We start from the raw sequence: 27581 nt of genomic DNA on the forward strand, positions 1-27581 counted from the left end.
TTAACGAGTCGAATATTCCTAAATCTTGTGCTTAAAAATATTTAATGTTCAAACTCGTTTCCAATTTATTCCAATTGAGTTTATTTTTAAATTCAAACAAGCTTAGCTTGTATTCAACCTTAATTATTGCCCATAATAAAATTTTCTTTTAAGGTTTTAGAAATAAGAGAAACCTCCTAATTGTTGATTCTTAGATGTTAACATACATGGTAAAAGGGAAGTTCTATAAATATCTACTCATTTATTACTAATCACTACCATAGCCTAATAGATTGATACAAATCCAGTAAGGATTGGTTTAGAAAACAAAATTCAAATTGTGTACACGTAAACCAAGATAAAAGAAAACACCTAGACTGTAGTGACATTTCACAACTGCCAATTACTTGTTGAAGGATAGGGACCATATGTTAGTGATATGGCAATTGTAGATATGGACGTTTGAGATAACAGAGAGCAAGAATCAAATCTAAACACAAGTAACTGTGGAAATTAAGCAAAAGTTTTGGTCTTGGGAGAGTCAGCAATTTTGAGGGTGTTTTCTATGAGCCTCCTGGCCTTCCTGCTTCTGATTTCAACTCTCATGCTTTCACTCTTCTCAATCTTGTCGTAAACTTTCTTCATCTTCAAAGACCTTAGTTTAGACTTCAAGCTCACCATCAACCTCTCTAAGCCCATCGTCACCATGGCTAAACCTGTTAAAAGACTAACAATTAGTGAGAATTTTCTAATAGAGATGAAAAATGAAAGTAAATCAAGTTTAGAATTAACCTGAAGGAAGAAGCTTGAAAGTTGGAGAAATGGGATTTAGAGTTTAGGAGATTAATTGGCGTGTGGAGAGTTATATAAGAGAAAGGACTAAAGAGAGAAGAGTTAGGAGAAAGAGTGGAGGGTTTGAGGAGAAGAACAAGTGAAAGAGAAAATATGAATGAATATGTCGGTTGAAAAAGTGGTAGAAATATATATATATATATATATATATATATATATATATATATATATATATATATATATCCACCACTTTATATATTCTTGGTATTGTTCCTTCCTATGTTAATTTATCATCTAGGTACTAATATGTTAACAATAAGTAATGTTATATATATTTATTTTTAATAAGATAATTTAAATGATAAAAAAAAAATATTTTATATATAAAAAATCATAAATACGAGTGATAAAAGGAGCCCGGTTTCGGATTTTCGAAAGTCTAAAGATATAGGAGCCCAGTTTGCAGTTTTCACCATCACTTTGAACTTTGAAGTTAATGGACCAGGTGTGACACATAAATCCAGAATCCCGGGGAGGAATATGTAGTTTCACCTTATTGAGTTATTATATTCATTTAGCCCAATTGCAACCTGATTACCCACTTTCATAAGCCCATCTCTGAGTTCTTTTATCAAATCCATCTTGAGCAGCAATCAGCAATGGAGAATTTGTTCTTTCATCTAACCATGGATTCTTCACAATAGAATATTTAAGAGAGGATGAGGTTACACTAAAACTACAATAAAAACTGTGTATTCCGTTATGAATATATAATTAGATATTTTGATGATATATCGTTATATGATTTGATAATTTTAAATTAAAAATAAAATAATATTTAATTGTATGATGATATATTATTTGAGTATTTAAATGAGTACTTAAAATTAGGTAGACATAACATTATTACTAAAAATAACCGTCTCCAACTTGTATATCAAATGTGTTATATTGCAATTAATGTCATGGTTATAAGTTTATGTTCTAAATTAAATTAAATAATTATGTGTTTGTATAGAGGGCTAGATTTGAGTTCGAGTTTAAATGAGTCTGAAACAAGTTTAACTTAAGTGAGGTCAAACTCAAACTCAAGTTTGAAAGTTCAATATTTTTGAGCTCATAAAACTCACAAGCTTGAAAAAATTGATACAAATAGATTAAAATAATATTGTTTTTATCAATATATATCAAAACGACGTCATTTTAGCATTGAATTTAACTTAAAACTCAATTCAAGTTTAGTTTCTCTCGAATGAGTTGAACTAGAGTGAGCTCAAATTTAACTTTATAAAAATTGAGTTAAACTCAAATTTGGTTAGTTTTAAATCCAATCTTATATATATATATATATATATATATATATATATATATATATATTATGTTAGCGAAGATATAAGAAAAAAATGATATAAGTTGTAACATAACATATCTTAAATTCACAAATTACACAAAAATAGCAAAGATGTGTGAGAGAAATGTTTTATAAATTAAATTAGAAGTGCTTCTCTTGTGAAGAAATGCGTAGTTTAGTTTGCCTTCTAAAACTCTTAATAATGCTTATTTTGTGATCTCCAATTCCAACCCTTTGAAATTGTTCTATGTTTTTCATGCCAACCTCTAAGCACCGACACAACTGCTTTTTAAGTTATTTATCATAAAATTAATTTGGAGTATTCTACAAGAAACGAACAAAACATAACCACCAATAATATCCCCACCTTTTATTGATATCTCAAAATGATTGATGTGATTGCAAATGGGCATTATAACCAAGACATTCTAGTCAAATTTTTAAATGCTACAATAGAATTCTAATTATAATTATTAGAGCATATGTATTCAGTTTTATTTATTGAGAGATGATTTATCAAACATAATAAATAATAGAGATATCATATCATTTATGGGTATTAAAAAAATAAAAATAAAAGATATATTATCGTGATAACTATAGAAAATGAGTGATGGCAACACATCAAGAGTGTGAAAACAACGAAGAAGGCTTGAGACGTGTTAATTGCTTTTGACGTTACAATAAAACTGAATTATGAAAGGGGAATATGTTATATATTTATATTAGTATAAGGTAGTTGAATTAAACTAAAATGAGAAATAAAGGTTATATTATATGATGTTGTGGTCATATATAATATAAGATAATAAGACACATAAATGTCACTATATGTCTCAATCGTTAACATAAATGATCATTGACATATCATATTTGAAAAATGAATTTGCTGGTTATGACAATGAAAAGCCAGCCTATTTCTAGAGCTAAATCCATATTAAATTAATAAAGTATGACTGTAACGTAATACCAACTTATTATATTTATATATCAATAATATTATATATGTAATTTTTATATATAATTTTATATATAAATAATGATGTATTATCATATGATTGAATATTATTTTATCTTTAATTTTTAACTATTCAATCATATGATGACACGTTATTATTTGTATACATAATACTACTCTTTATATTTATATTAGATAGACAGTAGAAACAAATGTATTTTAGTTGGGTTATTGTTTTTATTTTAATCAAAATAAAAGCTTGATCAATGAGCAATCTTACATCATTTAATTTTTAATATTAAATTAGATATTCAGATAATATATCATTATGTAAATATGTTATTTTATTGTTAATTAAAAACTATCGAATTATCTGATAATACATAATTTAAATATTTAATTATATATTTAAAATTAGGTATATATAATTTTATTGTTAATAAATTTGACGGAATTATGTGTTAAAAAGGTAATTAAGGTTGGAAAATGATAGAAGAACGATATATTTATTTAATTATTTGATTTGCTCTTGTTAAAGTATTCTCATTTGTGACACATGTTTCTTACCATATGAATTAATTTGAAGATGTATATTAAGATAATTTATACTCAACTTTAAATATCTAATTAAATATTAAAATAATGTATGATCATGTGATTAAATATCATACCCAAGATGATTTATAGGTTTTCTGATTATTTTATCTTTAATTTAAATCCATTAAATCATATAATAACACATTATACATTATTTTACCAAAATAAATTATATTGCGGAGTTGTTGAGAGGCAACTCTCAATGATTTCATATAGGGTTACGTGCATTTTCAATTAATTTCTCTAATTAATCACATCATTCTTGACAATTTCAATATTCATGGCCATGACCATTTTGATTCTTAATTGATTTAAAACTTTTACTGCATATAGTATATGAAATATAATCCTTCTGTTCTTGTTGTAGAATGGACGGTCAATCCACTACCAACCAAATCGGCATTAAAAATTTCAAGGCCAAACGACTCATTTTCATCCAAGCTTTGGTAACCTAAATTCTTAAAAATTATTAAAATTATAATTAATTTTAAAATATTATATTTTTATATTTTTTAAGATATAATAATTATTATTTTTTCAACAATTGAGAGACACACTAACCTTTAAACACCGACACAATTGCTTTTTAATTTATTATTAAAACTAATTTTGAGTATTGGACAAGAAATGAATAAAACATCCAATAGTGTCACCACCTTTTATTAATATCTTAAAATGATTGATTTGACTGCAAATGGGCATTATTACCCAATCATTTTAGCAGAATTTTCAAGCTCAATCCATGGGATCCCATTATAATTATTAGAATGCCCGTATTCATAGAGTTAGATTTGAATTAAATTTATTTAAATTTGAATTTAAGTTTAATTTGAATAAGTTTGAAATGAGTTGATCTTATATGAGTTCGAATCAAACTTGAGCTCGAGTTTGAGCAACTTATCAAATTTTCTAATTAAATTTTTTGTTATAAAACGACGTTATTTTAACTAATATATATTAAAACAATATCGTTTTAATAACAAAAAACGAGTCAAATTAAATTTGAATCAAGTTTGAGTTTAACTTTCACAAATTCAAACTCGAGCTCAACTTTATGTAAATAGAGTCGAGTTTGAGCTTGACTCGATTTGAATCTAGTCCTACATATTCAATTTTATTTGTTAAGTTAAGATTTATAAGATATAATGAGTGACAAAAATATCAAATCACCATAGATGCTGAAGAACTAAGAGAGTAAAAGATTAAAACCAACAAGGGTTTGTACATTTTCGTGATGATCGTAAAAAATGAGTGGTTACAATACATTAAGAATGCGAAAGTATCTCATATAAGTTACATTTTTATTGTTTTAAAGGTATAATTGTTATTTTTAAAACTATTAATAGATATATTAATTATAAAATTTTCAAAAACATTCCTCGAATTTTCAAACAAAACTCATAAAAATTTTGTCAACATTTCTAATAATTTATAAATTATAATTTGCCCACTAAAGTTTTCAAACGGGCAAAAAATTAAAAAAAATGAAAAAATTTATGAAAATAATCTACCATCCTCATATTTAATGGACTTTATTAATGAAGTAAGATAAATGAAAATTTAATTTTTTAGAACTTAAATGACCGAACCTCAGTGGGAAATGGTCTTTCAGCCTAAATTAAATATGCATATCCCTTCCAACGTATTCCATAAATAGACTGTGATTTATTTTTCCTGGCTGCATGCCTACATATTCTCCTCCCCTCTCCTTCTCAATTTTCTTTTCCCTAACAATTTTTCTCCATGAAGCTTCATTTTCCCAGGAACCAAACAACCCAAAGAACCCCAAAAATAGTCCTTCTCATATCCTTCACCTTAGTTCTCCTCTCCATCATTTCCCTAAATTGCCCTTATCCAAAAAACATTTCTTTGCCATCCAAATCTTCTTCTTCCTCCTTCAGCAACAACATTTCTCCGTCGGACGATCAAAACGATGACCAGAAATCTGTGCCTGATCAAATCAAAGACTTTTTCAATTCTCGTAAATCCTGCGATATATTTTCCGGCGAATGGGTGCCGAACCCTGAAGCGCCGTATTACACAAACACAACGTGCTGGGCGATTCATGAACACCAGAACTGCATGAAATATGGGCGGCCGGATAGTGAGTTCTTGAAATGGAAATGGAAGCCATATGGCTGTGATCTTCCTGTTTTCAATCCTGCTCAGTTCCTGGAAATCATGAGAGGAAAATCTCTTGCCTTTGTTGGAGACTCCGTCGCCAGAAATCAAATGCAGTCTTTGATTTGCCTCATTTCCAGGGTAAGCCTCCTCCTACATCTACCTTTTATCTAAATTATACTAGTTGAAACTAAACTAATAAATAAATTATACAAAATTATTTATACAAATTGAATCAGAGAAGAAAACAATTACAATACTCAATTATAAGATGTCATCTTAGTTTGTACAAATGATTTTATACAATTTATTTATACATATAATTTTATAAAAAAATTATATGTACATACTTTTGATATATAATTTAGATATACAGATTATTAGATAATTTTGAGGTAATACTCAATTACATGATAACACATCATTTGTGTATCAAAATGTATACATATGACATTGCTCATATTTTTATTCGAGTAATACTATACATACCCAATTTTAGGTACACAAATAAGCCTACAAATTATGTGTGATTATGTGATTGAGTGTTACGTTAATTCAAAATCACTCAATCAGTTGATGACACACATCAAGTATATTTTTATTTATGTACTTCAAATAGATATACTTAATTTTATTGAAATTTATTCATACATTTAATTAATATAGTTGCATTAAATTTGGAGTAAGTGATTAAGTATGCCGATGATGATGAGTCTTCGTGTAATTGGTGTTATTTTATCATAAATTTAAAATCATCTAATAATATGATGATACATTATCTATATACCAAATTATGTACTTAAAATTAGAACCATATAATTTTATTTTATTTTTTTATTGTATTTAATATAGATGTCATGAATGATTTATTATCCTAATCTAATCATATAGAAGTTCAAAATTCTAAATTGAAAAAAATTATAATATTATGTTTTCAATAATTTTTTATCACAATTTATGGTAAAATACAGTTAGTAACTATGGGATTATTCATAAGATTAAGTTGGTATTACAAGAATATTGAGGCCTTTTATTTTATTTTATTTTATAGATTTTAGAATTGATTGATGTGCATGTATTTTACCTTAATAAATATATAAACTCAATAACTTGTATGGGGAGGTTAGTTGAACTAAACCATAAAGTGATTAAAAGATTAGGTGAAATAATGGAGTGCCACTCTGTCAATCTTTACTTACTCCTATGAAATTCATAGTTTTCACACATTTATTTAAGCCCAAATGGCTGTTTCCCACCCAAAGTTTAAGGCAAGCCCAACTTATTATCTATTAATTATCAAAAATCTAAATATTCATCTATCTGTTAAATCTTATTATTATTATAAGAGATAAAATTATTATTTAATAAAAATATTTTTAAAAAACTATAAATTCATCACATTTCCCTCTAGATTTAAAAATTAATAATTTTTTCTTAAACCAAAATTTAAAAAATGACTATTTTCCTCCCAAATAAACTTTGGGTTGGGGAAAATATTAGTTTTTAAACCCAGCGGGGGAATGTGATGAATTTATAATTTTTAAAAATATTTTTATTAAATAATAATTTTATCCCTGATAATAACAATAAAATTTAATAAACAGATGAATATTTAAATTTTTAATAGTTAGCAGATGAGAAATTAGGTTTGTATCAAACCTAGGGTGGGAAATAGTCATTTGGCCATTTTATTAATTATGTAACATCCTGATAATCCAAAACATTTCTTGGTTTTGATTTTAGATTTTATAATCCAAAATGTATCTTTATAATTTAAACAGTTTTCAAGTTATTTAACAAATAAATCTTATTAATTTATTCATATAAATTGATGTGATAATATATAATTATATAATTTTGAAATAAAAGAAAAAATTAAATAATCATTTAACTCAATTAAATATTATCACATCAATTTGTATAAATAAATCAGTAAGATTTATTTATGTATATAATATTACTCTTTGAAGTAGTCTTCTCTTAAAATCTTTAAACGATATGAAATATACATACAAACTCAATCTTTATTTCAAGTTTTATCAATATAAAATTTGTTTAAAAGTGTCACAAATTCTATTCTCAAGCCTCTCTTATTTTGTTGAACAAAAAAAAAAAAAAACCCATATTATAAATTTTATCAAAATTTAAATATGCGGAGAAAACCTCTCTTATTTTCTAATTTTTTACTCTTACCTAAAGGCCAAATAGGTCACACTTTCTCTATCTATCTTGAATAGTGAAGGCCAAAGGACTTACTCCCACCTAAGGTTTTTTGTCTTTTCAAATTAATACTCGTTAATTATTAAAAATTTAAACATTCATTTGTGAGTTGTTAAAAATTTCTCTCTTTTTCGACGTTGTTACTGATCGTTTCTCTTTTTCCCCTTTTTCGACGTCATCTCCAAACAAAGAACATCTTTGTTAGAGACTTGGTGATAACATTAATTGAGTCTATTAATTTTAATAACCCATATGTGGGTATTTAAATTTTTAATTGTTAATGGATACTAATTTAAAAATGCAATAAACTTGGGTGGGAATAAGTCCCTCAGCCATTAGAGAATTAAGATTGATAGATTCGGATTATGTCACACTTTCATTTGACATTCCAACCAATTTGCAAAATGCTAAGCATGATTAGTTAATAGTTTCCCACTTAACCATTATCATTATTACTAATCAAAAATTAATTAATTAATTAATATTAGGTTGTCCAAGTTTAGTGTCTAACATTATTAAAAACAATTTTTTTATATTGACTTAAAATTACTTAGATAGGACAAACTAATATACTAATTACATATAATAAAATATTTTACAATTGCTCTCTTTTTTATTCTATATTATAAAACTTTATTTTACATTAATTTTGAATGCACTTTTTACCAAATTTTGTCCTATTTGATTTTTTAATTGTTAAAACAAAATAAATGTGTTGTTTTTAAGAAGTTTCAATAGGAAAGTTAACAAAATTAATAAAATATTAAAATTTTTAGAAAAAATTTTGAGTTTAAACTTTTATCGCATTTATAAAAACTTCTAGTTAATTATTTAAAAAAATTAATTAATATGCCTAATATTAGTATTTTTTGATAAATAATTTAAATCATTTTATGCACCTCATATGTATACTGAAAAATTTTTGGTTGGCTAAAAAACAAAATTTGTTATCAAATTAGTTTTTTTTTTTTAAATTTTATATCAAAACAAGATTTTATAAAACCAAATACAAGTGATTGCAATTTAAATTAATCTTTAGAAAGTAAAGATCAATAAAGTATGAGATAAGTGTTAATATTTTATTTGAAAAGCATTAAATCTTAGAAATACATAGGGTTTATATATATATATAATTAAATTAAAACAATATAATTATGTGCATTAACCGTCTTTATGTGGTTATGGATCAGTGATGAAGTATCATTTAATCATATAATAACATATTATTATTACATAAATTAGTGTTTATTGTTAATGCATATAATTTTACTCATTTTAAAAGTTTTAGAGGTGGAATTGAATTCAACAAAAAAGTGGGGAACAAATAACATCACTCTAATTAATTGACGTCTAAATTATTACTACAAAAGATATCAATAAACTATATGCACTAGTTTTGAGTAGGGTTAAATTCGAATAGAACTAAGTCTGAATAGGGTAAAACTTATTTTTGACTCGTTTTTTAGGGGGTTCAACTCAGACTTACTAAACCTAGAGAATATCTCATTCATGTTTGGCTTGTTTCATGGATGAGGAGTCTGTGTTCGACTCACATAAGACTTGGGTTTGTGTTGAAGAGCCAAACTTAGCTCAGGCTCATTGAACTTATTCACTTGACTTGGGTTTTCTTGTTGCTTGTGCAATGTTGTTTAAAAATTTTTTTTAATATATTTTAGCTTAGGTTCGAGGTCGTGATCAATTTTCAAATATTTTTTAGCTCAAATTTGAACTCGAGTTCGTATATGTGAAGCTCAAGTTTGGGCTAGGGTTCATTCAAGCCCAAAACAAACTCATTTTAAATATATCTCTAGCTTTAAGTATCAAATTAGTATTCACAGAAGTACTATTATGTAATTAAGTGATTTTAAATTGAGAATATAATAACACTCAATCACATGGTAACACATCATTTAAATATCTAATTAAATATTCAAAATAGGTTGATATAGCATTGCTCAAACAATATTTGAAGAGTTATGAATGAATATTATATGAGTATTGAAGTTAGATTTGTAATTTAATTATTTGCATTGCAATTTTCAGATTGTATATCCTGAAGATGTTTCCTACACATCAAATGAAAATTTCAAACGTTGGCTGTACAAATCCCACAACTTCACACTGGCCATGTTTTGGACACCCCATTTGGTGAGGTCCAAGCAAGCAGACCACAATGGTCCAACTAACACAGGCCTCTTCAACCTCTACCTTGACGAATTCGATGAAGAATGGACAACCCAGATTGACGATTTCGACTATGTCATCCTCTCCTCCGGCCACTGGTTCTTCCGCCCAATGGTTTTCTATGAAGACGGCCAAGTAGTCGGCTGCAAATACTGCCTCCTGGAAAATGTCACAGACATGCCAATGTATTACGGATACAAAAAGGCCTTCAGGACGGCCTTTAAGGTCATCAACAGCCTGAAAAATTACAATGGCATCACTTATCTCAGGACTTTTGCCCCATCACATTTTGAAAATGGACTGTGGAATGAAGGGGGAAATTGTGTGAGAACAAGGCCATTTAGGAGCAGTGAGACTAGATTGGAGGATGTGAACTTGGAGCTCTATATGATTCAATTGGAGGAGTTGAAGATTGCTGAGGGAGAAGGGAGAAAAACTAGGAAAAAATTTAGGTTACTTGACACGACACAGGCTACATTATTGAGACCTGATGGTCATCCTAGTAGATATGGCCACTGGCCTCATGAAAATGTGACATTGTACAATGACTGTGTGCACTGGTGCCTGCCCGGACCGATCGATACGTGGAATGATTTTTTTCTGGAGATGTTGAAGATGGAGGGGATTGAATCATACCAGGAGAAGCTCTACCCTGTTGCCAATGACAGAAAAATGAAGTTCAGATAGGTTCAATTTATTTCCCTTTTTGTTTTTCAGCTCTGTGTTCTTGTGCTTTAGAGTTGTGTATTTGTGTCTAAAATTTGATCTAAAAAGTACTTAATTATATGAAATACAGTGGAAGAATATAGTGTATATACATTCAACAGAGATTATCCATTGCCAGGGCTCAAGTTGAAAATCAGTGAGATGATTCTTCTCCATGAAGCTTTATTGTCACCCAGCTGGCTGCTGCAATAATGTTTTGGCCAAAAGACTTGTTCCCACCCAAGATTTAGTGTATTGTCATACTCCTATCCACGAAGTTTCAAAGACCCAAATTCTTACCCTTTTGTTAAAATTCTTAGTTAAGATTAAAGGTAAAAGTGTTATTTAACAAAAAAATCAAAAAAACTAAATTTTATCACATTTTCTCCCCTTAATTTAAAAATCTAATAATTTTTCTCACTCAAAATTTGAAAAATGATCATTTTTCTCTAGGGTTTTTTTCCATCACCAAAGATGGTGAAGTTTGTGGTCTCCGATTGTCTGTGTGGCTCTCTCTCTTAGTCACTCAGCTTTTCCTCTTTGGTTGTTTTTATCTCAAATAAAGACAATCGAGGAGGGAAAGCTAGAGAGGGAGATAACGCGGTCAAAGACGACAAACTTCGCCTTCTTTGGTGATAAACATTGGATAAAAATCATTTATTAAAATTTTAAACTAAAAAAGAAAAATATGATAAAATTTTATTTTATTTTATATTTTTAGTTAAATAACATTTTTACCCTTAAAACTAATTGAAAATTTTAACAGAATGATGGGTATTTAAGTTTTTGAAATTTTGCATGTGAGAGTTTGGGAATAAACTATGCTTAGGTGAGAGAAAGTCCTTCACCCTTTTTGTTTCCTGATATTGCCCTTTAAATATTCCTTCGGGTTTCTTAACTATTTTCTGTTTTTGTTGATGTTTTCATTACGAAAGATAAACTATGTTTTGCTGTATAGAAAGTATCAATAACTGATTAAAAAAGTTGTGTGTTTGATTTAAAAGAATCTGTTAAAGAATTCTTTAAATTTTGCAAAAGTTGTGTGTTTGATTCACTGTACATGCAAGATTTTCTTCGAGGGTATCCCTGAAATTATGGTTCATGTCTCTGAGTTTCATCCTGGCAAAAATCTGTCACACAGCACCACAAGCAAAGTTCTTCTCCTTTGTCTCATTGTTTTTCTCCTTCCTGTAATCTATCTATTCTTCGCCAACAGTTCCTCGACGCCATGGCTGAACTTTAAATTCTATGTTGATAACATCAATCAAGGGAAAAAATGTAACATGTTTAAAGGAAAATGGATTCCTTCTCGTCAGGAACCTTACTACACTAATGCAACTTGCTTTGGAATTCATGACCAGCAGAATTGTATGAAGTTTGGGAGACCTGACAGGGAGTTTCTGAAATGGAGATGGAAACCTGATAACTGTGAGCTTCCTCCCTTCGATGCGAAGTGTTTCTTGGAGATTGCGAGGGGGAAGTCTCTGGCATTTGTTGGAGACTCACTGGGAAGAAACCAAATGGAGTCATTGTTCTGTCTCTTGTCAAGCGTAAGAAGAATTCAATGACCCTGGAAATATTTTCAATGATTTCTGTTTACAGTTGTCTTTGTTTCTCAAACTTTTTTCGCTGCATTGGTTGTTTCCAGGTGAGCAATCCTGAATATGTTTTCCACAAAACAAATAAGTTCATAAGCTGGCTGTTTAGAGACTACAACTTCACTCTGGCATCCTTCTGGGCGCCTCACTTGGTTAAAACCATCGATGCAGGTCCCAATGGCCCAACCTACAATCGCCTGATGAAGGTTTACTTGGACAAGGCTGATGACAGTTGGGAAACTGAGATTGAAACATTTGATTATGTGATCCTCTCAGCTGGAAGATGGTTCTATGGACCGCAGATTTTCTATGAAAATGATGAGGTTATTGGCTGCCATGAATGCAAAAGAGACAACATCGAAAAGCTGTCGATGTTTTATGGATACAGAAGGGTGTTCAGAACTACATTTGGTACTTTGATGAGGCTTGAAAGGTTTAAGGGTGTGATAATTTTGAACACATTGTCGCCGCCTCATTTCGAGAATGGAGAGTGGAACAAAGGGGGGAATTGCAACAGAACAAAACCCTTTTTGAAGAAAGTAAAAGGACTAGATGGAGGAGATTTGGAGATGTATTTGACTCAAATAGATGAACTGAGAATAGCTCAAAGGGAAGGGAGGAAGAAAGGAGTGAAATTCTGGCTGCTAGATGCAACTGCAGCCATGCTTATGAGGCCAGATGGACACCCCAACCATTATGGACATTGGCCACATGAAAATGTCACCATTGCTGATTGTGTTCACTGGTGCATGCCTGGCCCTGTTGATACATGGAATGAGTTCTTGCTTCAGATGTTAAGAATGTATGATAGTTAATGTAAACAAGAACATTTCTTAGTTAAGCTGAAGTTCTTTCTTTTTGTGCAAAAACCATTTGACACAAAAATAATGTAACATCCTGATTCAAGGAAAGATATTTCCTACTTTAAATACACAGATCATTATGATTTTGTTTTTTAAGATTTATAACTCAAAATATATTTTAACAATCGAAAGAATTTATATATTATTTAATCATTCATATTTTAATATCTTCAAATAATATAAATTATATATATAAATTTAATATTTCTTATATATTTTTTTAATATAAGATTTGTATAAAAATTTCATCAATCATTTTTATAAACACCCTTTATTTATAATTCTGATTGTGGAATCTTCTGACTCCGAAATACAGACTGGAACTCCTCGAGAGTGTTGCAAAGGAGAAAAAGGAATACAATGATGCCAAGATAATGTTTTGTTTTGTCCATTAACTCGTTGGTCGTGTTAAAGGACAAGGAAATGAAGATAACATCATCACAGTGCTCTCAAAAGTGGCCCTGTATAGGGCAAAGCTCTTTAATGGTGATAAGAACATACATTTAATATGGTAAAGTTTTAGTTATACCTTCTTTTGTATACATTAAACACAATTTGAGGCATAAGAGAACACCCAGATCCACCATTTCATTGTTTAATCAGAAAAACTAATCTGCCTGGCTGTCACACTTGAACAAACTTGGTGAAAGGTACAGATGAGACTTAGAAATGCTCACCAAGTGTAAGTGATAAGATAAAGAATACCAACATCAAAGCAAAAGAGAATCTTCCTTCTTTCTAGAAAAAAAGATGGCGTGTAAAACATGAACATGAGGAAATCCAATCGGAGTACAGGCTTTCAAGTTAAATAACTTCGCTGCTAATCCACTCCATTGTCACTTGGCGGTGATACAATTAATCATCAATGCCAATATTTGTATCCTTTCATCTCAAGACAGCTTAATACTAACAACCATGAGGTGACTTTTTGTCATACAATTAATCATCAATGCCAATATTATATCCTTTCATCTCAAGACAGCTTAATACTAACAACCATGAGGTGATTTTTTGTCTCACTCAACAAACTTATACTAGCTACCAGCCAGAAATAGTTGACAAGATTAAAAGGGAAATGTCCTAGCTTCTCTAGAAAAACCCTCCTGCACACTCACAAGACTAAATCAAACCAGATCACTTATGCAACAAGGAAAAAGAACATGGGAACTGATTTTTTCAAGAAGCCATCAAGAAACTTCAACTTGAAAATAAAATATTATGGCATAGTTTTCAACACGAAAGAAGCACTATAAAGCCTTAAATAATTAACATAATTACATCAGCATTTAGGGGAATAATAAAAACTGTGTTGCATCTTAATTGTGTATTATGATGCCTCAATTTAAAATAAAGTTGTTTCATGATGGTGGTTGGTGGTTGACCTCAAGAATATTTACCTCAAAGATAAGTTTCTAACCCAGATTTCATGTTCAAGAGAACAGATGAAACTGCATCAATATAAATCTAACCCCAAATGCAAAGTTTCTTACTTGACACTACACCATGAAGGCTTGTGCCACTGAGCTCAGTGGGAAGGTCTCACCTTACAACACTCAGAGAAAAGTTTTAGTACTGGTTCTTATCTTGATTCTCTTCGCGATTATCCATCTCCTTGCAAATAATTGTCAGTCACCTTTGCTATTTCTTTACTTCAAAACTAGAGATGTCGGAGCCGTCACACTGGAGAAGAAATGTGACATTTTCAGCGGAAGGTGGGTCCCTCACCCTGAAGGGCCTTACTACTCAAATGAAAGTTGCCATCTGATAATTGACCAGCATAACTGTATGAAGCTTGGAAGACCTGACAAGGAGTACATGAACTGGAGGTGGAAGCCTGATGAATGTGAGTTACCTCTGTTCAATCCAACTCAGTTCCTTGAGATTGTTAGAGGGAAGTCAATGGCATTTGTTGGGGATTCTGTGGGGAGGAACCAAATGCAATCACTGTTATGCCTCTTATCCGGTGTAAGAACTTCCATTACTCATTACATCATACATATGTATATAGAATGATCTCATTATGAGCCCCATAGCATACTGCCTACTTAATAGAACATTGAATTCCTCATAATTAACCCTATTGTAGGCCGGGGTTTATAGCAAGAATGCTACTAAAATGGCCGACACTATAAATATTCATCACTATTTGTCAGATAACAAGCACAATTTTCCATTCATATACCACGCAGGCTTATGATATTTCATGCAATTTTTCAGGTGGCATATCCAGAGGATATTTCTGACAAATACTCGTCAAACACGGATTATTTCAAACGATATTTCTATGCTGATTACAATTTTACTGTAGCAACACTCTGGTCTCCGTTCTTAGTTAAATCAGGTGATGCAGATCCTGATGGTCATTCCCTCAACAGCCTCATGAGCCTCTACTTGGATGAAGCTGATGAGGCATGGGCAAATGAAGTAGAAAATTTTGACTATGTGATTGTTTCAGCTGGACAATGGTTCTTCCGGCCTTTGATATACAATGAAAACAGTCAGCTTATTGGGTGCCATAAATGTTATATAAAGAACATGACAGCCATTCCCAAGTACTACGGATACAGAATGGCCTTTCGAACTGCCTTTAGAACTCTTCAGAGCCTGAAGAATTACAAGGGTATAACATTTCTAAGGACATTTTCTCCCTCTCACTTCGAAAATGGTGATTGGAACAAGGGAGGAAATTGTGCAAGAACAAGGCCATTTACAAGCCAAGAAATGAAGTTAGAAGGGTATGCAATGGAGTTCTACTTGACACAGGTGGAAGAACTAAGGGCTGCAGAGAAACAAGGGAAAAGTAGAGGCTTGAAATTTCTATTACTTGACGCTACTGAAATAATGCTGCTTAGGCCGGATGGGCATCCAAATAAGTATGGACAATCCCCACATAAGAATGTTTCAGTGAATGATTGTGTTCATTGGTGTTTGCCAGGCCCAGTTGACTCCTGGAATGAGTTTTTGCTTTATATGATGAAAGCTGAAGGTCAGAGTTCGGTTTAGGGGAAGCTTAATGAGAAATTCTTGATGTAAATTTGACACAGATTTATTTATTTGCATATATATTTGAAACCCTGCTTGGATTTTTTTACCTCTAAAACCATTTCTCCTTTTGTTTATAATTTGTAATGAAGAAGAAAGAGAAAGTTATAAAAGAAATATAGAGAATCAACTCTTAGAAATGTTATTGCAAATAATTGTGTTTCAATAGTGTCATACCTTGTATTTGGAATGTTAAACTATGGTGATGATTTTGATACCAATAATATGAACTTTAATCAAATCACAGTTCAAAAATTAGTTATTGAGATTGAAGAGTGTAAAATTATAGAACCCTCACACTAAAAGTTCATATTTTCTAATATGAGATTTAAATCTCATACTTTACACTTGATTTATCTATGTGCCAAGTACCATTGATGCATGGAATGAGGTTTTGCTTTACAGCCAATTAAAACTTGTAAGATTACAGCCTAATATAGGCTGAGAAAGACAACTTTTTTTTTTTAAAGAGGTGTTCAAAAATATTTGATAATTGAATTGAACTACTGTTTAAACCGAAAACTGAATTGAAAAATAAGTTATTTAAAAAACTAGTTCAATAATATAAAAAAACTGACTTTTCAATTCGGTTTTTGGCTTGTCTATTTTTTAAGACCGGTTAACTAAACTAAACTAGTTTTCAAAAAATTAAATAAAAAATTAATAAAATTTTGGAACCTATTTCCAAAAAAATTGAAAAAATAATAAAATAAGATAATCCTTTAAAATTTAGTTCGAAACCAGTTAACTAAAAATTCGGTTTAGTTAATTAGTATTTTCAATTCAATTCAAAATCGATTAATTTTTAAATCAGTTTAATTTCAATTTATGATTTTCTCCAAACCGAAAATTCGCTTTAGTTTGAAAATTTATCAAACCAGTTTGTTTAAACAGTTTTGAGCACCCCTAAGATGTTATGACATGATATGAGGCCATCCTTAATATTTAAATCATCTTAATATAAGATAGAGGACATTAATTCAACCTATCTACACTATGAAAGGCCATCGTTATTCATAACATATGACAACCAAAATTGATATATTTACCATTATTATTGTTGTTGATGTTCTTTTTCTCCAATTTAATTAATATGAAAGAGCCAGGGCACCTAACCCATATGGGTCAACCATCAAATTGTCTGTAATTGAGAGATTCCTCTCTTTCTCTCTCTTCAATACAAAATTTCCTGTATGTTTTAAGATTGATAGACTTGAATATGTCACACTTTCATGGTAAAAATTTTAAATTATAAAATATTTTATAATTATTTACAAAAGAAAAACTTTTAATATCATTAATGAATGAATTTTGTTGTTCTTTTATGAGGGAGAATTTGTTTTGCTCTAAAACTTGAATTTGTCTTTGTCTAAACTTGATCAGCAGGTTATAAGTTTGTATTATTTTTTTAAATAATTATTGGATTATTTTATTATAAATCAAACGGTCTTGTCATTTCTTCCTATACTCTGATAATCATCAGATAAATTAGCATCAATTCTTCATTATCTTAGAGACACTGCAAAATTATTGTTAGAAATTAATACATTCTAAAAGAATGATTTATTTTTCTTTTCTTCTAGGAATTACATTAATGTACAGAACTTTTTTAAACAATTTTGAGTATAGTACATTTAGAAAAAAAAAATTGCATCACTTTTACACTAACAGATTATTGCTATGATCTTTTAGCATGTATACTAGGTATGTTCTTCAAAAGGAAATCTTGATGAAGGTAGCAATGAGCAAAGCTAAAATGTAGAGTACAAAAGCTGACCTGAGTAGCATGAGCTTCTGCTGGCTCTGACTCTGGCTGCAGGTGTAATAAGGAAGTTTGTTATGAGCATCATCAGTAAAATCTACAGAAGAAGATCCACTCTCAGAGTTGGTCCTTCCAAACTGGTTTCATGCTTCTACATTGCTGCTTTCAATTCTCCTCGACAAACCGTTCAATCTATCTAGTTCCATCTCTTTCAAATGAATTTCACTGACCAGCTTCTGCTTGTGCCTACGAATAACATGGTATAGTTTAAATATTTCTTCTCACAAATAACAATAGTGTCAAAAGAAAATTTAAAACCGTATAGAAATTTAAATGACTTGTTTCACTGCCAGTTGTTGAATGAGGCTGTGATGCTGTTTATATACATCTTTTCTCTCTGAGCTACAAATAGTATTTGTTTAAAATCCAAATACTATACATAAGTTATAACAGCTAAAATTGTGTGGCAAAATTTACAGCGATTACAACTAAAATGTCTGTTTAATTCCACAATATTGAAGAAAATTAATAAAATTGATTCATTAGGAAGAAGTTAAACAAACAAATAAAAAAATGAAAAGTATAGCGGCACCTAAGCAAAAGTCCCAAAAGACTAACGAGGTGAGAAACAATTTCCAGGTAATCAATTTTTATAAGGTTGCTGAACAAAAGATTAGGGAAAGGAAGGTACTAACAACATGCAAAGTCACAAGTGATGGTATGAACATTTTTTTTATTTTCTATTTTATTTTTGGGAATGGAAAGTGATCGTACAAATGTTTACTGGTGCAATATTTTTCAGTCCTTGACCTCCTGCTGAGGTTAGAAGAACAAAAAATCTTCCCTAGAACTGCATTCAACCAGCTTCATACATTAATTACAAAACCTACTTTGCACATAAAAGCAATAGCGATCAACACATGCAGACTTTGACTGAACATATACTGCTAATCCTTGACTTAAACACCCACGTTAATCTATCAATAAGCATAAGCTTTTCCTTGAGTCTAACAATAGTTATCAATGAGACATGAAATATTGAAGAAATGCTATATACCAAGTTAGAATGTCAGCAAACAACCAAATTATCACAGTTCAGTATTAAGGGCTCTAAAATAAATCAATAATAGAAAATACCTGGGGAAGGCTGCTTCAGTGCGTTATGCTGAACTGAGCCCACTTTTTCTCCGATTTTTGAACTACCTCTTCCATCGAACTCTAAGGGCATCATACAATTCTTAAGCATCAAAAGCAGCAACAACAACCCATTTCAATGAGACACAAATGAAAACTAAGTTAGAAAACTGACTAATTCCATTTTCTTTTCTTCAAGTTTTTTTGTTACAGAAGACTTTTGAATTTCTGCATCTTCTCCAGTTTCATCTACCTTTTTGGATTCTGCTGCAGATTCAACTGGCCTTCCCGGTTTGCTGGCAAGTGATGCAGTTTGCCTGCTTTCCAGCTCAGCTGCCAATTTTTTTTCAATTTCATCCATTCCCTATAAGCACAATAAATCAACTGAAACTTATGAAGTCAAAAGCAATAAATTCGGTTTTCACTTTTTCTTTAACCCACACCATCAGCAATGTGAGCAAAATCATTTCAGAAAATAGCAAAATAACCCAAATAGATTTCTCAAAAAGAAAAATGCTGATATATTTCCATGAGTTAAAGGAAAAATTATAACTGAATTGGTATGACAGTAATGGGATAAGCCCATGGAATCATGAACATCATTTATGAGAGCGTCAAGTCAAGCTAAACTTTGGAAAGTCAGTCCAGACCTTTAACTTTCTTCAAAGTGAATTTGGTTCCTGAAATTTCTCCTGTATTTTGCTTTTGGAATTTGATATAGCCTTTTCATATGCAGCGTTTTCTTCCTCTAATGCTGCCTCCCTCAATTGGGCCCGGTCACAAGTATCTCTTTGAGTACCTAATCCTTCAATGACAAAACTAATACTATTAGAGAATACTGTTGTAATTTGCTAACTTTTCTTTCTCCTATAGTCAAAAGGATGATATGTGTTTTACACATAATAAAAATCAGAAAAAGGCTATAAACGGCCCTAGTTGAGTAGTTGAGGCAGGCTCAGAATATTTAATCTTAGCACCACATAACATTGAACTCAAACCAAAACTCAAGGTTGATTCACACAAACCATGCTTTTTCATAAGCCCGATCAAGTAAGCCAAGTACACCCACCCACCATTGTTACCGCAAGGAGATCAGCATTACCGTTTACCACTTGAAGTAATCCACATAGATTCATTCACAAGATCAATGAAACAAAAAGACCAAACAACAAAAACAACCCAATCCAATATATCTACACGACAAGCAATTTAACGGCGCACCCGGTTTCGTTTTTCAAATTTATTAACAAAGCAGAATTCTTTCAAAATCAAAAAGCAAATCACAGGCCCGCATGAGAAATAGGGTCAAGTTTATGAAATATAATATATTGGGGCCAATGACACAAGAATAAGAAACCAAAGCTAAAGATCCAGGTAATAAAGTCAAAAACTTTAACTGACAAAATTTTCAAAGAAAAACCTGTTCACGAGTGGCAGAGTGAGAGTTGAGATGGAGTGCAAGAGCGGCATTGGAGGCAATGGAGTGAGCGGAAATGTGAGGGAGGCGTTGGGCAACATCAGGAGGAGGTAATCTGAGGCGTAGATCTTGGATTGAACGTTTGAGAAAGGCGGCCTTTCGGTCAAGTTGTTGAACGTAGTTCTGTTGTTCTGGTGTGAGGAGATTAGGAATTGAGTAATTAGCGGTTGCTGCTCAGCGCCCTTGTGGGCTCCCACTATATCGTCTGCCCGTGCCAGTCATCCCGCCCTATCTTGCCCTTAGTGAGCATCCTAATTGACCAATCCTATACCGAATTATTTCAAACATGATTAGGTATATTCAATCCTTTGCAACCTTCACAAAGGCATACATAACTTTTTTATTGTCCTATTTTCTTATTCATTAATCATTTTTGCATATAAAGTAAATTAGATAATGGTTGACATGTTCTTTCATTTAAGGCAAAAATGCACTTTGGAGAAATTGTTTAATGTTAAATATTGTTTATGCAAACTGGGTTATGTTCCATAAACTATGAGACCGTCATGTTTGATGTCACTAAACTTATCCCATTTAAGTAACTTTATTTATAACTAGTTAAATGACTGGATAGACTTGATAGTATTCTTGAATTTCATTTAGTCTTCTAAAGACTATCTTGTTGCTCCTAATGCATCGACCGATTTGTATAAATGGTTTTTATGTGATGTAATTACTTCGAAGTATAAATTTATCTTGAATACAATAATATGACCAACATGATCTATTTACTTAATATAAAATGAATGGTTAACGACTCTAAGAATAGGGGGCAATCAAGAAGTTTTAGATAGACACTATCCAAGATACAAAACACTTTTTATCTAAAATTATGAAAAAATTTTAAAATACAATTGATAGAAACTCTATATTTAGTCCCAATTCAGCTAAAGTACAACCATAAAATTATCAAAATTTTAGTTGAAAGGTGTTGTCAACAAAATTAGTAAAATTTGACAACCGTACTATTTAACTAATTTGGTCTAAACTGGTTCATCCATTACCACCCTTTGGGCCAAACTTCTTCTCACTTGTGTTCTTTGGCCAAAACTTATGGAATCCGTTAAAATTTTGACTCTAAATTTAAGATATAATTTTATTAATTTTAAAATAAAATGAGTTAATAATAAAATTATATGTATTTATTTTAAATATATAAATTATATATATATTATATTATTATATAATTAAATAATTTTAAATTAAAAATAAAATAATATATAATTATATAATAATATATTATTTATATACTTAAATTGTTGAATATGTTATAGAAGTCCCATTCAAACATCATAAAGTCTACGTAGTCTTAATGTCGCAAGGAATGGGCCTATGGGCTACGAATCCAAGCATTATTTTGATTCCTCTGCTAGCTAAGTCATACTCTTCCTCTTGTTGGCATGGCCTTTTAGCCCAACTTATGAAAATTTTATACTTTTGCAAATGGCGAAATTCAAATTTGCCATCAATCAATCATGGGCAAACCATCAATCATGTTTCCTTTCTATCTAAATACCTACCAACCATTATATATGGACAGATTTTAATTTGGGTTGAATAATTCTTTTTAGATTAAGTTGTGAGTTACTCTTTTTTATTTACTTGGTTTTGAATTGATTATATTAAATAGGTGAAAACTATGGATTCAATTTTCAATTTGTTTAATAATGTAAACTCTAATTTATATTTTAATGGAGTTGGGTTGAAATGAATTTGTCTTTAATGATGGTCAAATCATCACTACTTCTGTAGTTATATCGCGAATATTTACTTGAGTTGAATAATCTTTTTAAAATTGAGTTGGAAGTAACATTTTTTTATTTAATTGGGTCTGAATTAATCACATTAAATAAGTGAAAACCTTAGATTAAGTGTTCATCTTACTTAATATGGTGAACTCTAATTTAAATCTTAATGGAGTTACTCTTATCATCTTCAAGCCCAAAATCAAGCAACCTTTCTTACCTCTTAAGCATTCTGAAAAACCCACTTGAAAGTGCTTGTCTTTCCTTCAGAGTTTCCACATTCTGATTCAACGTTACTTGGCATATCTTGCAATCCTCAAATTCCCACTTCCTCATTCTTCTCATCTTCACTCCAAATCCAACCCTTTTCCCTCTTCACATTTCTGTTTCTTCAACAAAACCCCCAAGTCAAGTCCCCCTACCTGTCATTCAAGTCAAATTTATCAACCTGCAACATAAAAAATATTCAACCGTACCCACTTCCTCCTACTTTTTCTCCACCAAATCCCAACAAACTTAATCAAGTTACAACAAAACAACCATGTTGAAAAAGCTGAGAAGGAGAGTTTCCAGGATACTCACAAAGCCCTTTAAGAAGCCCAAGAAACCCTTTAGACCCTCCTCTTCAATTTCTCCTTCACCGCCTGCCATTGAATCTGAACCCCAACCAGAGCTAGATTCAGAACCCGAAACTCCGGCTATGGAGTCTCAACATTACAGAAAGCGACCAACTTCACCGTTCCTGTTCCCTAAGGCAGAATCCTCTGTGCTCCCTGATCCTTCCCTTTTCTTCTCTCGGAGTCTTCTGTCATCCCCTCTCCCCACAAACTCTTTCTTCCAAAACTTCACGCTTAAAGCTGGCGATCAGCCCGAATACATCCACCCGTACCTTATTAAATCATCTCAGTCTTCACTTTCTATCTCCTACCCATCTCAGTTCCACAACTCTTCTTTCATATACCAAGTTTTCAATGCTGATTTGATCATCTCAGGACCGAATAAAACCTGCCTGGATTCGCTACAAAGTCATATAATTTCTTCTTACTGTGATCTCAGTGTCACTCTTGATATCCCCTCTTCATATTTTCGTTTCTTTCTTGTAAGGGGAAGCCCTTATGTGACCTGCAGTGTGATCAGTAATATTCCTATCATGATATCAACCATTCATGCTATTATCTCACTTGATGCCAGTATTTCACTCAACAAGTACACCATTAAACTTAACAACAACCAAACCTGGGTTTTATATTCGTCCTCTCCGATCAATTTGAGTCAAAATGGTGTTTCTTCAATCATTTCTGGAGGGTTTACAGGCATTATTCGGATTGCGGTGTTGCCAGATTCTAATATTCAATATCAGTCACTTCTTGATCGGTTCAGTTCGTGCTATCCGCTTTCAGGTCTTGCTGTTTTCACTAAGCCATTTTGTTTAGAGTATAAATTTGAGAAGAAAGGTTGGGGTGATTTACTTATGTTAGCGCATCCTTTGCATCTTAAACTTTTATCTAGGGATGATTGCGATGTCACTGTTTTAGAGGATTTTAAGTATAATAGTATAGATGGTGATCTTGTTGGTATTGTTGGTGATTCTTGGGTATTGAAACCGGATTCAGTTTCAGTAACTTGGCATTCGATTAATGGAATTGCTGAAGAATCATATGCTGAAATAGTGTCAGCTCTTTCTAAGGATGTTGATGCCTTGAATTCAAGTCCTATAACTACGGCATCGTCGTATTTTTATGGGAAATTGATTGCTAGAGCAGCGAGATTGGCTTTGATTGCTGAAGAGGTGTGTTACCTTGATGTGATACCAGTAATAAGGAAGTTCTTGAAGGATTCAATTGAGCCCTGGTTAGATGGGACTTTTAGTGCAAATGGTTTTCTATATGATGGAAAATGGGGTGGAATAGTGACAAAACAAGGTTCAGTAGATAGTGGAGCAGATTTTGGATTTGGAGTGTACAATGACCACCATTACCACTTGGGATACTTTGTTTATGCAATTGCAGTACTTGCAAAGATTGATCCAGCTTGGGGGAGGAAGTATAGGCCTCAAGCTTATTCACTTATGGCTGATTTTATGAACTTGGGTCGAAACGAAAATTCGAATTATCCTCGTTTGAGATGCTTTGACTTGTATAAGTTGCATTCTTGGGCTGGAGGGCTAACTGAATTTGCGGATGGAAGGAATCAGGAGAGCACGAGTGAGGCTGTGAATGCATACTATTCAGCAGCCTTGATGGGGCTAGCATATGGAGATACCCACCTTGTGGCCACTGGATCAGTGCTAGCTTCAATGGAGATTCAGGCAGCACAGACATGGTGGCATGTAAGAGAACAAGATACTCTGTATAGCCAAGATTTCACCCGAGAGAATAGAGTTGTAGGTGTTCTTTGGGCTAACAAGAGAGATAGTGGACTTTGGTTTGCTCCTCCTGATTGGAGAGAATGCAGACTTGGCATTCAGCTGCTCCCACTATTGCCGATCACTGAGGTTTTGTTTTCTGATATCAGATTCGCAAGAGAACTTGTGAAGTGGACATTGCCAGCTTTAGGAAGAGAGGGAGTTGGAGAAGGATGGAAGGGTTTTGTTTATGCTTTGGAAGGGACCTATGATAAAGAAAATGCGTTGCAGAAGATTAGAAACTTGAACGGTTATGATGATGGGAACTCACTTACTAATCTCTTATGGTGGATTCACAGTAGGGGTGATGAAGAGGAAGAGGGATGCGGTGGAGTCGGGAAATTCTGCTGGTTTCGTCACTACAGTCACTAACATTGTTTCTGAAACTTTGTTCATGGGGATTTAATCTAGGTGTCATCAGGCTTTGATTAGTGTTTATAATTGATATATGTTGCCTTTGGTTTACATGCTTGTGCATACATTTTAAAATAAGAGCAATACATGCCCATTGCTAAATTTCTGGTGCTGGTTTTGAGCTTTCAATTTATCGATATATCCCTGAGATTATCCAGAGCTTTTGCTAGACTTCAATTTTATCTTGATTAGTTTAGAAGTGAAGTGAATCTGTCTTGTTTTTAGGGAAAGCCTCTTAAATTTGAAAGGGGAAAATAAATGCAAATCGAACTTACAGTACGAAGCCCTTTAAAATTCCCAACAAACCCTATAAACCCTCCAGTTCCATTTTCTCCATCAGCAGCGCCTGAACGTGAAGTTAAACCGGCTATGGAGCCTTGACATTCCGAAAAGCTACGAACTTCACTGTTTCTGTTCCCTAAAACAAACTCAACTGCGCTCCTTGATCCTCTACGTTTCTTCTGACGGACTCTTCATCACATCTGCTCTCCACAGAAACTCTTTCTTCCAGAACTTCACTCTGAAAGCTGGTGATCAGGACGAATATGTCCACCCGTATCTCATTAAATTATCTCTCTCTTCACTTTCTGTCTCTTGCCCATCTCGGTTCTACAACTCTTCTTTCGTATACAAAGTTTTCAAAGCTGATTTGATCATCTCAGAGTCAAAAAAAGCCAACGGTAATTTGAAAGAAAATCACATAATTTCCTCTTTCTCAGTGTCACTCTTGATATCCTCTCTTCTCATCTTCGGTTCTTTCTGGTTAGAGGGAGCCCTTTATGGCTTGTTCTGTGACAATTAACCTTCCCATTTTGATATCAGCAGTTCATTTTATTCTCTCACTTGATGCCAATAATGCACTCATTAAGTACACCATTAAACTTAAGAATAACCAAACTGGGGTTTTGAATTCGTCTTCCCTGACCAATTTCCCGTGGGCTAGGGGCATTATTAGGATTGCAGTGTTGCTGGTTTCTGTTTCTTAACATCAATCAATTCTTGATCAGTTAAGTTTTTGTTATCCGCTGTAAGGTGACTGTGTCTTCACCAGGCCATTTTGTTTAGAGTATAAATTTGAAAAGACAGGTTGGTATATTACTTGTGTTAGTGCATTCTTTGCATCTTAAAGTTTTATCCAGGGATTATTGTGATGTTACTGTTTAGAGGATTTAAGTATAAAAGTATAGACGGTGATCTTCTATGTACTGTTGGTGATTCTTGGATATGGTAACTGAATCCGGTTTCAGTAATCTGGCATTCAATCAATGGAATCAAAGAAGAATCATAAGCTGATATAGTTTCAGCTCTTTGGAAGGATGTTGATGCCTTGAATTCAAGTACTATAACCCCAAGATATTCATATTTTTATGGGAAACTGATTGCTAGAGCAGCTAGATGGCTTTGATAGCTAAGAGGTGGGCTTTCTTGATGTGATGCCATGATAAGGAAGTGTTTGAAAGATACTACTGAGCCCTGGTTAGATGGGACTTTCATGGAAAATGGTTCTGTATGATGGAAATGGGGTAGAATTGTGAAGAAACAAGGCTCAAAACATTCTGTAGCAGATTTTGGATTTGGAGTGTACAATGATCACCGTTACCGTTTGGGATACTTTGCCACGCAATTGCACTACTTGCGAAGATTGATCCAGCTTGGGAAGTATAGGTCGACAACTCTCTTAGAGTTCCCTCATATGGGATCTCTAGAGAAGAGGATCAAGTGAGTCTTTGCGAACGGCTTGATGCCATTTAAGCGAAGTGCGACAGAAGGAAGGAAAATCGATGGACCAACATGGTGGAATGAAAAAAAGCAAGATACCGTGTATGTGGAGAATTAGGTTTTCTGTCGGCAAGCAAAAGAGCTAGTGGCCTCTGCTTTGGTCCTCCCGCTTGGGAGAGTGTAGGCTTGGCATTCACCTGCTCCCCCTATTGCCAATCACTGAGGATTGTTGTGACTTTTCTAGTACAGAGCCACATATGACTCCAAAGCTTGAGAATATTATTGATAAGTTACAGTGATTGGTTAGGGGGCGTTGTTTATTTTTTTCATTTGCTTAATTCGATAATAATTTTCTCGTCTGTCAGATTATCTTCAGTATTGGAGGCAATCAATCTTTTATCCTGTCTGACAGATAGATTTTAAGACATTCACTTGAAAAAAAATTCATTTCTCTATTGTTAAATCAAGATGCATCTGTAGCTTCAAATCAAACAGTGTGCTACAGAAGATCAGAAC

At 32.1% G+C, this 27581-nt stretch overlaps 4 protein-coding genes, 2 long non-coding RNA genes and 1 pseudogene across 7 annotated transcripts; 5 read left to right on the forward strand and 2 right to left on the reverse strand.

The window, feature by feature from the left end:
* Positions 1-221: 221 nt before the first annotated feature.
* On the reverse strand, positions 222-954 carry LOC123205976. The gene is made up of 2 exons (XR_006499928.1): positions 772-954; positions 222-695 (listed from the first exon to the last, which is right to left on the reverse strand). It is a non-coding gene; the product is annotated as an uncharacterized LOC123205976 (long non-coding RNA).
* A 4419-nt stretch (positions 955-5373) lies between these two features.
* On the forward strand, positions 5374-11062 carry LOC123205957 (protein trichome birefringence-like 19). The gene is made up of 2 exons (XM_044623033.1): positions 5374-5939; positions 10062-11062. Exons 1-2 carry the CDS (start codon positions 5421-5423, stop codon positions 10887-10889), a joined length of 1347 nt encoding a protein of 448 aa, XP_044478968.1. The 5' UTR covers positions 5374-5420; the 3' UTR covers positions 10890-11062.
* A 703-nt stretch (positions 11063-11765) lies between these two features.
* Positions 11766-13464, forward strand: LOC123205953 (protein trichome birefringence-like 19). Its single transcript, XM_044623031.1, has 2 exons — positions 11766-12457; positions 12556-13464. The coding sequence occupies exons 1-2, from the start codon at positions 12002-12004 to the stop codon at positions 13318-13320; spliced, it is 1221 nt and encodes a 406-aa protein (XP_044478966.1). The 5' UTR covers positions 11766-12001; the 3' UTR covers positions 13321-13464.
* Positions 13465-14632: 1168 nt separating this feature from the next.
* LOC123205936 (protein trichome birefringence-like 19) lies at positions 14633-16576 on the forward strand. The gene is made up of 2 exons (XM_044623012.1): positions 14633-15333; positions 15586-16576. The coding sequence occupies exons 1-2, from the start codon at positions 14872-14874 to the stop codon at positions 16369-16371; spliced, it is 1248 nt and encodes a 415-aa protein (XP_044478947.1). The 5' UTR covers positions 14633-14871; the 3' UTR covers positions 16372-16576.
* Positions 15054-21050, reverse strand: LOC123205937. 2 transcript variants are annotated; one of them, XR_006499916.1, is made up of 6 exons: positions 20727-21050; positions 19957-20111; positions 19560-19670; positions 19310-19409; positions 18188-18418; positions 15054-15286 (listed from the first exon to the last, which is right to left on the reverse strand). It is a non-coding gene; the product is annotated as an uncharacterized LOC123205937 (long non-coding RNA). The 2 variants fall into 2 exon arrangements; XR_006499915.1 differs by lacking the exon at positions 15054-15286 and having other exon boundaries at positions 17955-18418.
* Positions 21051-22750: 1700 nt separating this feature from the next.
* LOC123205928 (probable endo-1,3(4)-beta-glucanase ARB_01444) lies at positions 22751-25397 on the forward strand. Its single transcript, XM_044623005.1, has one exon. It carries the CDS (start codon positions 23070-23072, stop codon positions 25302-25304), a length of 2235 nt encoding a protein of 744 aa, XP_044478940.1. The 5' UTR covers positions 22751-23069; the 3' UTR covers positions 25305-25397.
* A 36-nt stretch (positions 25398-25433) lies between these two features.
* On the forward strand, positions 25434-27440 carry LOC123205933 (annotated as a pseudogene).
* Positions 27441-27581: the final 141 nt, after the last annotated feature.

Source organism: Mangifera indica, unplaced genomic scaffold (genome assembly GCF_011075055.1).
Source record: "Mangifera indica cultivar Alphonso unplaced genomic scaffold, CATAS_Mindica_2.1 Un_0020, whole genome shotgun sequence".
In the NCBI taxonomy this organism is placed as follows: domain Eukaryota; kingdom Viridiplantae; phylum Streptophyta; class Magnoliopsida; order Sapindales; family Anacardiaceae; genus Mangifera; species Mangifera indica.